The sequence below is a fragment of the Centropristis striata genome, chromosome 6 (assembly GCF_030273125.1).
Source record: "Centropristis striata isolate RG_2023a ecotype Rhode Island chromosome 6, C.striata_1.0, whole genome shotgun sequence".
Lineage (NCBI taxonomy): Eukaryota > Metazoa > Chordata > Actinopteri > Perciformes > Serranidae > Centropristis > Centropristis striata.
The window spans coordinates 11,937,866-11,955,025 of record NC_081522.1 but is presented as its reverse complement, the minus strand read 5'-3'; the positions used below and the strand labels follow the sequence as shown (position 1 = coordinate 11,955,025).

The 17,160-nt window shown below is 41.2% G+C and overlaps 1 protein-coding gene across 6 annotated transcripts; it reads left to right on the top strand.

Annotated features, from left to right (window-relative positions):
- The first annotated feature begins 134 nt into the window (after positions 1-134).
- Positions 135-16,413, top strand: dapk2b (death-associated protein kinase 2b). 6 transcript variants are annotated; one of them, XM_059335826.1, is made up of 12 exons: positions 135-241; positions 749-909; positions 7,922-8,143; positions 8,978-9,116; positions 10,482-10,611; positions 10,723-10,771; positions 10,865-10,891; positions 10,979-11,131; positions 11,584-11,629; positions 14,990-15,079; positions 15,169-15,249; positions 15,472-16,413. In XM_059335826.1, the coding sequence occupies exons 2-12, from the start codon at positions 833-835 to the stop codon at positions 15,547-15,549; spliced, it is 1,092 nt and encodes a 363-aa protein (XP_059191809.1). In that variant the 5' UTR covers positions 135-241; positions 749-832; the 3' UTR covers positions 15,550-16,413. The 6 variants fall into 6 exon arrangements, with proteins under 6 accessions (XP_059191809.1, XP_059191808.1, XP_059191804.1 ...); XM_059335825.1 differs by having other exon boundaries at positions 136-241; positions 752-909; XM_059335821.1 differs by having other exon boundaries at positions 136-253; positions 752-909.
- Positions 16,414-17,160: the final 747 nt, after the last annotated feature.

Here is a 17,160-nt window from a genome sequence, read left to right as displayed (position 1 = left end):
ACCAGAAGTGTCAGTCATCTTTATTGATAGCCTGCCGCTCTCATGCATGCAGTTTCATAATAGAGCCATCAGGGGGAGGGACTTCTGCAGACACAAAAGCCTGATGGTGCTGCCGCAAGTGACAGAAAACAACAGAGACACTAAAGGAGCAGTGTTGTGCCTCTACTGCAGCCATGAGGAGAGCAGACTGACTGTAGGAGACGTGGGAGCCGATGCAAGTTTATCCTCAGTCTGACAGAAGGTACGACATAAGGTCAGTTTATGAAGCCAGAGATAGGAAGTCTGTTTTTTCTCTAACACTTTTGTAACTGCTCACTCGTGTTGTGTAAAATGTTTTACTTGCAAAGCATATGTTGCTGCCAATGTCAGCCTGTTTGCCAGACAAAATGTTTCACAACAGGGAGCAAATTTCACATATCCTGCCCTAATTACCCAAAATGCTCTTTTCTTTTAATTTGTAATCCTGTTATAATCACAAGAACTAACCACTGTTACTCTGCCCAGCTTGGCACGGTTATATGAGTTGTGCTTGTTAATTTTTTAAAGCCAGTAATCAGTATTTAGACAAGTGAAATACAGACTAAGTGTACTTATTAAATTTGCTGGTGGACTTATAATCATTCAGCTTTCTCAACAGGCAGGTGAAAGTAGGTACAACTCAGAGGTGGAATGCTATACAGCAAGCTGGAACACGTAAACATATTCATCACTCCAGTCTGAAATCAGCAGGAACACCTCTTTGTATCAGCAGGGTTGGGCTTGTGGAGAAAGGGAAGAAGACGGCTGGAGAGACGGGCTTTAGTGGTGCACATCAAGGAGATAAACTACATCAATGAAGACACCCGGCATGGCTGTATTTAAGCAACAGAATGTGGATGATTTCTATGAAATTGGAGAACAACTAGGAAGGTGAGTATTTCTCAAAGCTTTACAGTAAAGATATGTTTAATTCCACCCCACAGAAAATGATCCTCCTCACTATGTGTGACTCAGAGTGTGATTCAGCTCTCCTCTGCATGCCTCTTGACATAGTGGTCCTCATGTGTGTACCTTGGTATGCAAACAGCTGGCCTGTTTAAGCCTGTAATTGGGAGTGTCGCTGTAGTGAAGTAGGTTGAAGTTTGCAGTGAGAGATAAAGATTCAAAAGTTAACACACTCCAAGAAAACAAGCTCTGTTTGGGCATGATATGCCTGATCCAGGAAAGAGAACATGATTTGATTTATTGCTTTTTGCAAGAGCTGAGCCTGGGCGGATCAATGTGATGAAGTTAAATGATGAGGAGGACATCGAGGAAACATGGGCCCCATGGGGAAATAGATTAAAGGAAGTTGGCAGGGTGAAGTGTGGATTGGGGAAGCTACAAATCCATTCTGCACGGAAGGACAGCTTTGTGCATGTGCACCACTCGCTAAAAGATAGAGAGGGTGTGAAAGAAAAGTGTCTGACCTCTAACCTTCCACTAGTCAAACTTTACACTTTGTCCCTGTGTTTGCTGGTCATTCACTGCACAGCTTCTTTGACACACCCTGACTGGGAAAAACCAAGACCAGCTGTTTAAATGGGTGTTACAGCTGCATTTATAAGACTGTAGAATGTAGACATGTTTGTGTCCTGCATTCACATATTTATTGTATTTTGCATTGCAATTCCTCATATATCTGCATCATGAAATATTGAAATTCCGCTGCAAATTTAAGATAGACTATTATGAGGGTAACCAGGCAATTTGCTTAAATGATAATGGTACCATTTCCCTTTATAAGTTGTTATTGATGCTTTGCTATGGATTGCAAAGTAGAGCAGTATAAAAACATTAGTACATCTGTGTGTGTGTGTGTGTGTGTGTGTGTGTGTGTGTGTGTGTGTGTGTGTGTGTGTGTGTGTGTGTGTGTGTGTGTGTGTGTGTGTGTGTGTGTGTGTGTGTGTGTGTGTGTGTGTGTGTGTGTGTGTGTGTGTGTGTGTGTGTGTGTGTGTGTGTGTGTGTGTGTGTGTGGGTGGCTCAGTTGGTAGAGCGATCACCCACTGATCTGAAGGTTGGTGGTTCGATCCCGGACCATGGCAGCCTACATGTCGAACTATCCTTGAGTCCTAAGATACTGAACCCTAAATGGCTCCCGATGCTGCGTTCATCGGTGTGTGTGAATAAATTCCCAATGGTGGCAGTTGGCACCAGTGTTCCCTGGTAGCCTCGGCCACCAGTATGAACGTGTGTGTGAAAGGCTGAATAAGCGCAGTCTGTAGTGTAGTGCAAGTGTCTGAGCTCCACAAACATCTACAGAAAATCTACATTCACTCTCAGTGTCAATAGAGAAGAAAAATAGTGTAAAATGTTTCTTACTTGTCTTTGTTCATTTCAATAATTGTGAAAACAGGTGCAGAGTGTAAAAATAGGAACCACAGGCTGTTGCATAAAGGTGTAGAACTTGCTAAATGTCTCTGTTGAGATCTGATAAAGGTCTAAAAAAACATTTAAGTTGATTTCTAAATTGATAAAATGTTTTTCTGTGCAGCAACATGTTGCTGAGACGTGCTAAAGGTGGATTAAAATCTATGAAAGATTATTAATGATTTTTTAACATTACATCTTATAAACCTTTAAATAAAACATTTATTAAGACAATTCTTTGTAAAGAATTGTAAAGGGTTGGAGAGTAAAGCTAGTAAATGAAAGGCGTGCAAATGTGTTATATAAAATATCAGTTGTGGTTGAGATGGAAACATGTTGCTTGATAAGAAGACTGCTGTGAGCTGAGCTTCACACATATTCAGCACGACTGTCATGGGAAATAGAAAGCTGATGTGGTAAAAAGCCACAGAGGCCTGCAACTGAAAACAAGAAACGCTTTTTTTACGGTCACAGAATGTGTCTGAGAATTTCATCACAAGTTCAGCAGCTGGAGTTTCTTGCTCATAGGTTGTTTGCCTTGTTGTGACAACTTTGTAGTGAATTTTGGAGGACGCAGCCCACCCCGCCCACAGTTTCTGACCCCACAATGGAACCATTACTCAATTGTCCTCTCTAGAGGGTGGGGAAATTTGATGAGGGGGGCCACAAACTGATCCGTGTGGAGTATTTTAGATGTTCTGTACCCTATGGAACTGTTGAGCTATTCGCTACAGGAAAGTCGATTCATCATACTGCCCCCCTATTGACAGATTTTAATGTCAAAGAGCCCCACGTAGTTGTACTCAATGTTTCTTTCCACTACTGACGTGAGTTTTTGGTAAACCAATCTGTAAAACAACCCTTTGCTTGAGATGTGAGGCATTTACTGACCTGTCTTACCATCTGAGTGATGACAGTGATGATGACATACAGTAGGAAGTGTCACAGTGTGAGCCCACAGCTGCCACCGGCCCTCCCAGGAGACCGCCGAGACTGTGGTGAGCTGTTATACAAGTGACTGTCAAGGCAGATGCTGGACTTTGTGAACTCTAACAGGTTTATTCTTGGCCATATTTGGTCATAAAACCAGAAAACTTTTTTACCTTTACTTCCGCCTTTACTGGATGCTGATACTGTGGTGGTCATGAATGAAAGAGCATCGTCTTTGTTAGTCATCGTCAAGCAACGCCAAAAATTTCACAGGATGCACCGTTAGATGGGAAGCGCCATTGTCTTTGCATGCCTGAACGAAAATAAAAGGCTTGTAAACTTCCTCCTGATTTTGAAATCTCTAAATACTGTGTGCCCTTCCATCCTTCACAGGTTTCACATTGGTTGGAACAGAAAGTTGTGGGTCTGTGGTGTTTTAGCCTAACCAGCTGCATGGCTTTAAAGATTACAATGTTAATCTAAAATGTCTTGACAACTGTTGGATGGATTGCCATGACATTTTGTACAAACTAAAGTACAAAAGGCAGACTATTTTGGATTTAGACCATCTCCATCTTGTTTTTTTGGTGCTAGCAGAAACCACATTTGGATGAGAATATGTTGCTGGGAAAGAGGATGCAGTTATCAGCTAACACTATTGCTAGCTTGTTGGTAAGCAAGGTGCATCCGTATTTCAAAATGAACTGCTCACTAAGACTTTTAGTACAACCCAACACCAAACAAGTAGCCACATCCTAAAGTATGCCTGCTTTGATGTCTATTTTACTCTAAATGGGACCATAATTTACAAAATGCACTCCTTGCTGTATTGAATAAGACTTGAAACTAAAGATTGAGACCATAAACTTATTAGGAAAGTGTTTAACTAATAAATCAAGTGAGAAGTAAGGTAAAATTCTCTGAATTTTTGTTTCATCAGAAAGAATGCAGGTTTAAGAATCTTAATTGACTTCATGATTCCAACACAGGACCTCTGTGTTGGAATCATGAAGCCAATGATGATCTGCTCTGTACAGATATTCAGATTCCCAAGAGGATGAACCCTCTGACTTTTTCTCTAGTGTCTCAATGACGTTGACATTTGTGGATTTTTGTCTCAAAAACTTTTATATTCTCATACTTAACAAAAATGGGGAACATGATAAACATCAGTGTATTTGCATTGTCATTGTGAGCATGTTAGAATGCTGAGGTTTGCATTTAACTGAAAGCACAACTGTTCATGGCTGTAAACTTGTGTTATTGAATTACTCAAATTTCTAGTTTTAACAGAATGCAGGAACAGTGAAAAGGTCACATCATGCAAAGTGTTTCCCAGCTTGTGTTTGGGTATTTTTAATTTCTGGAAATAGTCACCAAATACACGCAGAAAGAAATTATTTAGAGAAATGCTTTTATTTTGCAGAAGTTTGTTGTTTTGGAGAGGATGCAGGAAGGGCAGTGGTGCACACTTAAGGCCGCAGCCTTCACAGAGTAGATGTGTTGAAGTGAGAAGACCTGACAGTCGCGAGGCAGACAGGTGCTTCTGATGAACACAGTAAAGTGCTAGAGTTTCTCCAAAGGGATTTACTGTACATGATATATCTATAGCATGGACAGCAGGCATGCATGTACAAGGAGCAGGACGAGAATGCATGGAGTCAGCTTCTGGGGCACCGACATTCCTGCTGTTACGTGGGTTAAAAATGTGTTTATTCAGTGCAGCCTGACGGAGGGAACTCCTTGTTGACCTCTTTGATGTTCCTGGAGTTCCCGTTTTGATAGAGGTCACCCTGTTATTGTCAGCAGAAACTCATAAAACCCACAGATGCATGTTGACATTGAACCACTTCAGCACAAGTGTGAATCTAGAGTATCCTGAACACGACATGGGCATAAATGTTGCAATACTTCACGATAATAGCAGATCAAGGGGTCTTCAAGTAGTTGTGACACTCAGTAATACAACAGAAATTACATTTTCTCTAATGATGAGTCATATTTTAGAAGCTGGAGCTGCTTCTCCTTCGCACTGGAGATCACAGATGCTAGGGGTGGTTAGGGACAGGGCTTGGTCAATTATGAATCTGGCTGTCTTTGTCACGCAGCCCCAGAGGTACAGTTGAGAAATGTGTTTAAATATTGGGCCGGCGCCACATGTCCGAGCATTCCTCCAACCTTGGCTGTTGATAATGACCTTCAGCTGTTGGAAGTGGAAACTCCACAGGGAGATGGTACTTTCAGCCCCACTGGCCGGCTTAGAGCTAAGACAGCCGGCACGCCTGGCCCGTTGTGGAATACCACTCCCAGCATCACTGCTCTCACCGCTGTTACTCTGCACCTCGTAACAACACCAAAGTAAATCCCTCGCACTATCATCTGTGTTGTGTTCTTGCATGCATTTGGGCTGCAGCAAACACCCCAAGGGGTCATTCTGTTCACTCTTGTTTAACAGGCAAATAAAGGTCACTCTCGTGGCCCCAGCCATGTGACAGCCCGTCCCCTCGGGGTGCTTTGTTTTTTAGCGAGTTACGAGTCCCACCTCCTCAGTTCACACATTATGATAGTCATCTCTAACAGGGTCAGCCTTTCAGGGATGTCTCAGGGGTAGAAATGTCCTGTGAATAGAACAGATAGATGGAGCATTTCAGATTCCACACTGCTGCTCTGTTTCAGCACCCCACACGCCCTGTTTTCATTTTTCCTTTGCGGAAAGTGTGTGACTCTTTGAAGACCATTGTTATGACACACAACCGGTCCTCCTCCCCTGCATTCTCTGTTTGGACATGTTCACACATACACCTGATTTTGTCATTGTCTTTGTTGCTGTTATTGAAGTAAATTAGCTTAATAATAACACCCAGATAATTCGTGGTTAGGGTAGAAACCTCTATAGCTACTGGGGCATAAGATTATTATTCAAAACATCTGTACAATTGGATCCAATCCAATACAGATACCTTGCAACTAATACTTCTATATTTGTGATGCTTAGAATCTAGTTTTTCTTTTCAGACTGGGTCAAAGAAATGTTGATTTAGATATTTGAGGCCATAGTTTGCAGTGTTGCTTTCATAATATTGGACATTCTACCAAACATTTCGTCCCTCCAGTGTAATAGTCAGTAAAGATCTGGACTTGTGAAAGCACACCCCAGTAACTGTTGTTATGTTATTTTTGAGCAAGGCGACTTAGAAAAAAGTCTTAGCTGACTGAAGTGTTCAGTGGAACAGCTCCCAGATGTGATTGTAGAACTGCACAGGACAGGGTGTGCCTCAAAAAAACTGTCTCAACCCTCCCACACTAATACGGTTAAGGGAAAGTTGCCTTTACTTTTGTCTTTAATCCATTTATTTGTTTAGGGATGAGCTGTAGTTATCTCTGTGTCTGCGCTGTCTGAAAGTACAAAGTGTAAACTGCGTGTATCCATGCAGCAGCAGAGATGTGGCAGGTGGAGGACGAGCCTGTGGGCCAAACTATTTTTAGCGCACTAGACACCATGATGATAGTGGACACAGACTGGACAGCCTCTCACAGCCACCCTGGGATCTCTGTGTGGATAGTTATGTCCAAAACATTTGCCAGCCAATCATTATCTGTGTCCTCTCTGTGTGTTCCTGCACAAGGTCTAAAAATACAGTATTGCATGGAATAATTTACAGTAAATTCTTCTTGAAAGGCTTTGATGTGTTTTATTCACTTACTACTCTGTATGCATACTTGACTCAATGTTTTTCTTTTGTCTTGTGAAAGATAACGTTCATCTTCCCCACTCAGAAACATTTCTGCCAGCTCTGCCACCCCACTGAGCGATCAGTGACTGAGAGGCTTGTTTTCAGAGTCTGTATGTATAGAGTGGGCAGGTCAGCCCACAGCAGCAAGAGTGGTAGCAAGCTAAGATTACTGCTGGTCTAATGAAGCTGTGGAGACTCACCACATATATTTAACTGGGCGACAGTGCTGGAAAATGTTTTCAGACTTCTCATTCAGTCTGTCAGTGCGTCACTTATGAGTGAAACGACTCTGTAGTTATGTCAGGGGAAAGTGACAATGAAGTTTACCATGTTTACTGGTGGAGTCTCCTCTGTCGTCAGGCTGAAATGCCCATTTTGGGTGAGTATAGCTCAGGAGTTAAACTCATTTACTAGATGCCATAATCATATGTCCGCAGGCTGTAGCATGCAATACAAAAGAACAGTGATAAGTGAAACAATCATCCACTGAGAGATGGTTTCTATGCCACACCTCTGTTGTGAAATATTTGGAGTTTCTGGGATTTCTTCACTGGACTGATCTCTCGAGGATGGCTAGAAATTTGGCAGGAAGGTAGCTGTAGTGGGGGGAGAGTGACTCTGTCCACACTGCCGGCCTATCTGATTGTTCTCTGTCTGGCCGGGAAACAGGAAGTGATGGACTAAACATCATAATTCAGCTGGTTTCGACACACAGCTTCCTCCCTTACGTCTGTTTTCACCTGTAGCTATATCCTGTTGTGTTTTGTTAGGAATTGTAAAAAAAAAAAAAAAAAAAAAGTTGTCTATCTTAAAAAAATGATACCTATAGTATACTCAGTAATGTCTTTTTTCTTCTTCTGTGTCTGCAGTGGGCAGTTTGCAATCGTCAAACGCTGCATAGACAAAAGTACAGGCATCGAATATGCAGCCAAGTTCATCAAGAAGCGGCAGAGTCGGGCCAGCAGACGTGGCGTAAGAAGAGAGGAGATTGAGAGAGAAGTGGACATCCTGCAGCAGATCCAGCACAACAACATTGTGTCATTACATGATGTGTACGAGAACCGCACAGATGTGGTGCTCATCCTCGAACTGTGAGTCAACAATGCATCACAGTATCCGTCCAGTTAAAGGAATGCAGTTTGTTCATGCTTGCCTAATTAAACTAGCATTTCACCTAAACACACTAATGGGAAACCAACCTATTGGTGTTAACAAAAAGGCAGCAAAAGTGCCATCTTGGATGCCCCTATACAGAGTAGAGAAGACATGATGCACTGCCATATTGCCAAAAAACTTTCTTCACACTGGTGCTCCGCCACATGCAGCTGGTGCCCTTTTTTATTATTTCTGCCCCTGCGCCTCAAACAGTCTGAGTCTGCCACTGTGTACACAGATTGTTTGCTAAAAAGCTTTTGCCAGGATCACGTGTCACGTCAGAAAGAACCAAATGTCTCTCGCAGAGTCAATAAGCCTTGTGTTGAAAAGAGGCCTCACAGGGCCAGCAAGTGCCTGGGAACATGGACACAATTAGGACTAAAAGCAAGTTCAGTGCAATCAAAGCAGGGGTTCACTGACTGACGGAACAATTCCTGTTAGATGCAAGATGAGACACTGTGCGTCATTCAGCCAATTATGTTTTGTATGAATGTAAAAGGACATCATGTTTATTGGCTGCCAGCTGGTCAAAGAATCCTTTATACCCATTTCCAGCAGCTTTTCAGAATTAGTTTTTTCATGATAAGGTTGACTACAGTGATTCATAAGTAGGGCATGTTGTTGGTAAAAACAAGCATATCTAAGGCATCCTGAGCTAGTGCATCCAAATCCTGAGGACTCACTTTAGATAATGTTCAAGAGAGCCCGTGCTCCTTGATTATCTGAGCCCACAGGATGTGTCTCTGAGTATGTGTTTGTGTGTGTTCCAGGGTGTCTGGAGGGGAGCTGTTCGATTTCTTGGCTCAGAAGGAGTCTCTAAGTGAAGAGGAGGCCACTCGGTTTATCAAACAGATCCTAGATGGAGTCCAGTACCTCCACTCCAAGAGTATCGCACATTTTGATCTGAAGGTACAACATGATCCATCCGTGCATCGTGTGTAAATTTGTCTTGTGATGAAGATGATATTCTTTACCGCAATGGCTACTGAACTGTATGTACATGCAAGGTTGCGCAGGACTTAATGTCAAATATATATAGCAGGTGTCTAATGGAGACTATGTGCTGGTAGCGTCTCGCTATTCTAAATCACACATCCTTCCTGTTTCTGTGGCTGAAGTCCAGACTCTCAGATACAGACACCACAAGGTTATCTCGCTTCTTGCAGAGAACGGTGTCGCCCACGCTGCTGATAGTCACTGTCCTGTTTTTCTGCAGTTGCAGTCACTCCTAATGCTTTTCGTTTAGCAATTAAGGAAAAGAACACTCAGTGAAGGACTTGATTCAAACATGCCTGTTGCCGTGACCTTCTCTCAACAATGACAGATCTGTGCTCTTGTTTGTGCTTAGCACTCTCTGTGAAATCACAGGGTTAATATAGTCAGTTGAGGAAAATGTTGAAACTGTCCAGTCAGCATGGATATTACAAAGCTTGTGAAAAGCACCATTGCTGCTATGTTAAGCTCATGAATGGACATGTTTTGCCAAGTTGGTTATGGTTATGTGCTGAACTATTCACCAGCTATTTATTGCACAGGATGAGCAACGTCCCATGGTTGTCCAGATGCAAATATAGTCCGGCACATAACACCCATATATGTCTTTATGTCTTTTTGACACTATTGTTTTTGCAGGTATTGAAAACAAAATAGTTAAGATGTGCCAAAGATTTTGTTCCTTTGGTTAGAGGCAAGCTATCTGTTTCCTTCTGTTTTGAGTTTTTGTGCTAAGCTGCAGTAAATCAGCCAGCGTATCAAAAGTTTTTACACTTGCTTGATTGTTGGTTTCCAGTTTGCAACCTCCACTTCTTATACTCTGTTTACTGGTTTATTGGTGAATTTTAGTTGTGTGTAGCCTTTTAACTTCTGACAAAACTGTGTTGTAGTTTATTTGCTCCAAACCAGTTGAAATCATGCTTTATTTGTTTTGTTTTTTTGCAACATTTCAAAAGTTTGCCAAAAATTCTGTCAATGGGGCGTCCCGATGGATCACTAGTAGAGCGCATGCCACTAAGTCCTAAAAAATCTTCTTGATAATTGAATGGAAACACAGCTAGTAAATAAGTGAAATTTTCAAGATGTCAACATTTTAATTTTCATATTTGAATTTTTCGCACTGTCAAGTATGACTGTAACCGTTGCAATGTTTTTCTTTAATGCTTACACAAAAGGCAGCTTTAACCAGGTAACTTGTTTTATTCAGTGCTGTTTAAGAATTGTCTTGGTATTAATAGAAATCTATTGACAAATGTGTTTGTTTGTTTTTTTGCACTTCAGCCTGAAAACATAATGCTGTTGGACAGAAATATTTCTCTACCCCGCATCAAACTCATAGACTTTGGACTTGCACACAAAATAGAAGCTGGGGCAGATTTCAAAAACATTTTTGGAACCCCTGAATTTGTTGGTAAGTTTTTAAAATATTTTTTTATTATGTGAGATGTGTTTTTGCAATGAAGGACATTTTAAGAGGACGCTTGGTGTTTGTGATGCAGGAGTGTTTGCTGTCTATTTTCAGCTCCAGAGATAGTCAACTATGAGCAACTGGGACTGGAGGCAGACATGTGGTAAGAGCTTTTAATTACCTCTGACTCTGCTGTCTTCCACGCAACAGGCTCCAGTGCATAACTTTGGATTAACCTTGTGCCTTTTTTTCACAGGAGCATTGGAGTCATCACGTATATACTGTAAGTTGGGATGATTCGTGATTGTGAATATGGAATCTTAACGAGATAATCGAGGGTGTCTAAGAGAGTGTGTGAATGTTGTTTCAGTTTGAGTGGTGCGTCACCTTTCCTTGGGGACACAAAGCAGGAAACGTTGGGAAACATCTCGGCGATGGACTATGATTTTGACGAAGAGCTTTTCAGCAATACAAGCGAGCTGGCCAAGAGCTTCATCAGACAGCTCCTGGAAAAGGACACGAGGTAACAGAACAGCTGAAGGTCGAAGGTCAAGTCCGATGATTACAATACAAAGCCCAGTGTTAGAGGTTTCACTGCAGCAAATCCTAAGTGCAGACCTGATCCGAATGAGGATGAAAAGCCAGCCAGTCTACAAAAATCTAGAGCAAGGATTTAGGCACATTTGTTATTTGGTAATAAACAAACAAACATAATGTGGTGCACTAAATAAAATAAGCTAAATAAACATTATTTATGCTGCAAATGTATCACAAGAAAAGCACTGTATGTCTTTCTTTGTATTATGTAATTTGGTTTTTGTTGCTCAACATGTGTTTCCATTTAAATGCACTTCCAGGAAATCCAATATTCTTGTTAACATTATCTGAATCTGTTCCTGAGAGATTCACATCCGAAGCATGAGCGTCACCGTGGTGTATTTACTCAGCTGCATTTTCCTTATCTCATCATTTTAGAAAACGGATGACTATACAAGACGCCCTCAACCATCACTGGATAAAGGTATGCACTTGATTTATGAGTATTATAGCATGTTTTTGTTTTCTCAATAACTGCTGTCAGTCCCACCTCCTGCTACACATGAAAACATTTAACAGTTCATGTAAAAAGGTAACATTAAGGCAACAGGTCTGTCTCTTATTAGAGAGGAAAATCTATCTTTAAATCTACCCAAAAAATGACTTATGGGTCAAAAACAAATATTTACATACAGTATTCTGACTTGAGGAAAACATGCTTAATTACAGTTAGTGTGTATCGTTTCCTTTACTGTACCCAACAAATTCTTATGAATGGTTATTATGTATTTTTCAAAAATATGACTGACAACTGAACGTTATTAAATGGGCACAATGTTTTTAACACATGGTTAACAATGTTGAACGGACAATTTTTGTTAAGTTTAGGCAACAAAACTACTTGGTTAAGGTTAGGAAAAAAGTAAATAAAATACTTTGTAAGCAACTACTGGACACAGCTCTGTAGATGACGTAGATTAGAACGTGATGTATTTATGTATGGAAGTTAAACTACAAGTTAACTTAAGATAGCCGGATGAATGTTTGGTTTCACACAGGACACAAACACCTGTCTCCTGGGTCAAGTCCTGTGTTTGTTTGACCCTTCCAACATCACCCATTAATCCACCTCTCTCTTTCAACCTAAATGGACTTTCTCAGTCTTGATACTTCATCGTCTTACTTCCTTTTTTGCGTCATAATTACTTGAAGTCGCCGCCTAACAAAAAAGCTTCACTATGGGTAATTTTAATCTGCCATTCTGCCTCATAGGCAGGTTATCTATGAATTACAGTGCATTTATTTTCATTGGCACAACTACGAACAGCGATTGAGAACAACCTGCCTCATCACACTCCCTGTCTGAGGATATTTTTTTCATCCATCACCTAACAAAACATTTAGTTCCAATCATCTTGTACAGCTGCAGTCTGAAGGAATCTCTCACTAATGTGTTTTTTTAATGGCATGGACATATAACAACCTGTAACACTGAAGGTGTCAACTCCAACATTAGCTGCTGAGATGCATGTGAATGGTGTTTTGCTGTGGAGTCTTCGTCCTGTTTGGATACAAGCATGAAGCCAGGAAACACAACATCCTGAACAGGAATGTCTGTTGTTTTTGTGGCGCTCTCACCTGCCATGGCTTTTGCTGTAGGGTCACACACTAATCCTACAGTGCCACGTCTGCTGGGATATCCACCGCTGTGTGTGTTTTCAAGATGCAACAATGAGACAGCCTCTCACCCAGTGTCCCCCTCCCTCCACCCTTCTGTCTGAAGTCCTGTGGCCACTTAGAAGAGGATAGTGCTGCCCGTGAGGCTGAGAAGAAAGCGGAGCAGCTGAAGACAAAGCGTCTGAAGGAGTACACCATCCAGTCTCACTCCAGCATGCCCCAGAACAACACGTATGCCAACTTTGAGCGTTTTGCCCATGTGGTGGAGGACGTCAGTCTGATGGAGACAGGGCTGTCTGAGGTGGCAGGAGCCCGTCAGACTCTGCAGGGTGACATAGAAGCACTGCTCTCCATCTACAATGACAAGGAGGCCTGGTACAAGGAGGAAAGCGAGGCTGCGCGGAAGCAGCTGTCCCAGGTCCACTACGAATTCCGTAAAGTGGAGGCCCAGAGGAGGCTGCTGCAGGAGGACATGAAGTCTATAGATGCCAGTTTGGAGAGCATCAGTGGGAAGTACAGCCAGAGGCAGAGTCAGCTGGACGCTCTGAGGCAGGAGCTGAACTCTGAACTGCAGTGGCTGCAGGAGGTGATGACCTCTCTGCACCCGGACGGAGCCAACGGCAGCATCCACAGCAGCAGTCTGACTACGGATGTGAAGCAGGCGCTGAAGGAGCTGCTGCATCAGTCCTGCAGGAGGGACTTGTGCCCCGAGGCCACGCAGCCACTCACAGAGTCTGGCTAACGTACACGAATGACTTGAAAATTTAGTTTCTGAAAATTTGACTGTTTGAATTCAACACGTTATTTTTCAGCCGCACAAATTTTGGAATGTACATTGGTGTAGTCTTTTTCTTTATTTCAAATTTTTATTGTCTGGTGTGAACTCTGTAGTACGATACGATATTTTTTTAGGTAAAGTAACCATTAGAATAAGAATTTGAGGAAATATGCTAATTTACATTCTTGCTGAGACCACTTTTATGACTAAACAGTGAATATGTAGCTACGGGAGGGAGACTGTTAGCTTAGCTTAGCAAATAGAGACTGGAAATGGGGAAACTGCTAGCATGGCCCTATCCAGATATATATTTATAAAAGCATCTGCTTTCCAGGCCTTCAAAAGTTACATTCTATTTGTCTGAACAAAATCCATTAATCCAACACATTACCCCCCATAAAATGGAAAAATTTAGTTTTTAAACGAAATTAGATATAACAAGTAAATTGCTTAGCTGCAGACATACTGGTAGGCTGATTTTGTTACCTTTGAACAGAGGCAAACTAGCATGTTTCTCCCAGCTTCGAGTACTAAGCTAAACTAAGCTATTCTAAGCTAACCGTCTTCTGGCTGCAGTTTCATATTCAACAGATAGATATGAGACTGTTATCTAACTCTCGGCAAGAGAAAAATTAGCATATTTTCAAAATAGCATTACCATGGTACAATATTGGGGATGATTCTGAAATGAAGGTGATTTTAACAGACAATTATGCTCATGTTTGATTGAGCGGGTTTGGTTGCTTTTTAATTAAGTGATGATGAAGATAAAGAATGTTTATGAATGTTTTTACTGTGTGAGGGACAGAAGAAGACACAGGATCAAACAGCAACCCTTTTCAATGGAATGTATCAGATCATATTTTTATTGATTTATTCTTTCATTCCATGCTATTTTTTAAGACTGTAAATCTCTGTTGTTTTTTTCCTAAATGTAAATTACGTATAGTCATAAATGTGTATTTTTTTCCAGATTATTTTTCATAGATTAAAATGTGCACTTTTATTTAAGATTGAATTTATTTATTTACTTTAAAAAAAAAATTCTTTCTTTGTTGGAAATGAGCTTTTTGAAAAAAAATTCAAAATGTGTTGCTTCCTTATCAGTGTTTTAAGCCTCTCATCTCAATTCTTTTCACACACTTTTTGGACTTTAATGTACATTTTTGACTGTTGTCTAAGCACTGAAATAAATGTTCACCAGTTGTATTATATATCCCCTTTAAAAATTCTTGTGATTTGTGATGTGTGATTTAAATATATTTCCTGTTGTACCTCAGATTACAGTGACACAATTATAGTAGCCCCATAGTTGAACCTTAGTTGAACATTTGACATTAACATGACAGATACTTCCTCTGTTGTTTCATCCTTATTGTGTCTCTGCAGCCTCTGAATCCCAGACAGGCCATGGTGAAGAGGTTGTCTGTGGTCAACTTGGAGAACTTTAAGAGACAGTACGCTCGACGCAGGTGGAAGGTAAATTATACAGAATATTTCCTTCAAGCAGTCATAAAATGTCCCTCTTGATTGCTCTCGGGACTCATTTGCTTTTGTCTTTTCAACAGCTGTCATTCAGAATTGTGTCCCTGTGCAATCATTTAACACGGATCATGAAGAAGGGTCAGAAGCTGCCTGAGCAGGATGGGGTAAGAACTCAAAGAGCAATGGCTCAGTTTGGCAATTTAGCAATTTTTAAAAATGTTTTATCTGTACAGCATTGGACTATTCATGTTACATGTATAAGCTTGCATGTATATGTTCTGCTGAACATGGACCCTGCTTCAAAAAAAGTTGTTTTGTGAGCCTGTCATCAACACACAAAACATTTTCACAGCTGCTTCTCAACTCAAACATTTTGGTAATTTCAGAGGGACTGTGAAAGTGACCAAGAAGAAGAGATTGTGAAGAGGAGGCCGAGAGGCAGAAAGAGAAGCAGCACTTCCTGAGAGCAACGAGCGTGTTGGTCGATGTGGTTCCGGTTGCAAAACAGTGACTGCGCCTTTTAGATGCACACTTTGCAGCTGTTTCTACTTACAAAGTCATCTACAGTGTCCGTTTGAGTGGCTGCTATAAATGCAGCATTTTCATTTGGTCAAGGCAACTCTGCTGGTCTCTGTGAGCCACAAAAGCTACAGATCATCTGTCATGTATTAGATAGCATTCTGATATTTCTAAATTGGAGCTTCTGACATAAGAAGATATAACTGGACTATTGTTGACAGGAACTGAGGAGCCAATGTTAGCATGTCCACAAGAATGTAGGCAGCTTCCTCTTATAACTGCAGTCTTAAACGTCCCTCAGCTGAGTATAGACAGAGTTAATTATTTCATTTTTATTGCGCTGGCTGCATGTATGGATTAATTGTCCACAGCACTGAGAGATACATGAGATGGTAGCAGATCTTCATAACCAAATGTTTACATGTTGTTCTGCTTAACATACTGTGTAAACACATTGTTTACCATGAACCTCTTCATTTGCCACATCAGAATAATTTGCCTGGAGCCTGTACACTATACAGAGCTATCTGTTTACTGTATTTAACATAGGTATTATTGAATTACTGTCAATTACTCATGTCCATTGTGGCAATTATTGCATTTCATTTTAAAGCCATTGTTAGGTCCTGGTGTATTTATGGTGTAAATATACTGTATGAATATCAGCCAATTGTCTTAATTTCACTGTTACTTGTATTTTAGCTCATTAAAAAGACCGTACACAGTTTTAAACACACATACGTCTTTTTCTGTTCACTTGTATGTATTGTATGTATTGTAAATTAAAATGCTATTGAATAAATTAATGAACATGATTGTTTTCTTTTCCGGATTTTGTGAAGGAAATTTTGTGTTTCCTGTCATGGTGGGGCATGAAATGGGCGGTGACCTACTTGATATTCAGGGCCTTGTGGGAACTCAAACTGTTAACTGTTAACATGAAGATAAGTGGGGTCTGTCCTGATGTGATGTACAGGGTAGGAAGTTTAGGGCCACATTGCCTCTTTCTTAAGAGCCAATGCTGGAAAGTGCAACAACCACAAGTCGAGCGGTGTATGGGGCTTTGTTGCTTTGTCAAATAACCATCCGGGACTGAGCGGTGTATTGGAGTACGGATGTGTTAATAAAACCTGGAGAACTGAGTATTGTGTGCGTCTTGTTTGGCCAGCTCACCCATTAACTTAGTGCAGTTGTCAAAACTGCCACGACAGTTTTGGGGGCTCGTCCGGGATCACCACTTGGGTCAAACTAGGATTATTCTGCAGGTACGGAACAGATCTTGGAACTCATTTACCTTCCCCCGCGGACAGGCTGTTGGACGGCGGAGGGAGTGAAAAGTTTGAGCGCCTGCTGAATGATCTGGAACTACTCAATGCGTGATCTAACCGGAAGAAAACACTCTACTAAATTAAATGTAGCAGAATATATGTACTGTATAGTTGTGTAAATGTGTAGTACAGTGTAACTTGCGTGTAAAGTAAACACAGGGTATTTCCGATAGCCAACTGTAGACCGATGGGTCAGATCTGTAGTGTGACTCAGATTTGGGTGGGCTT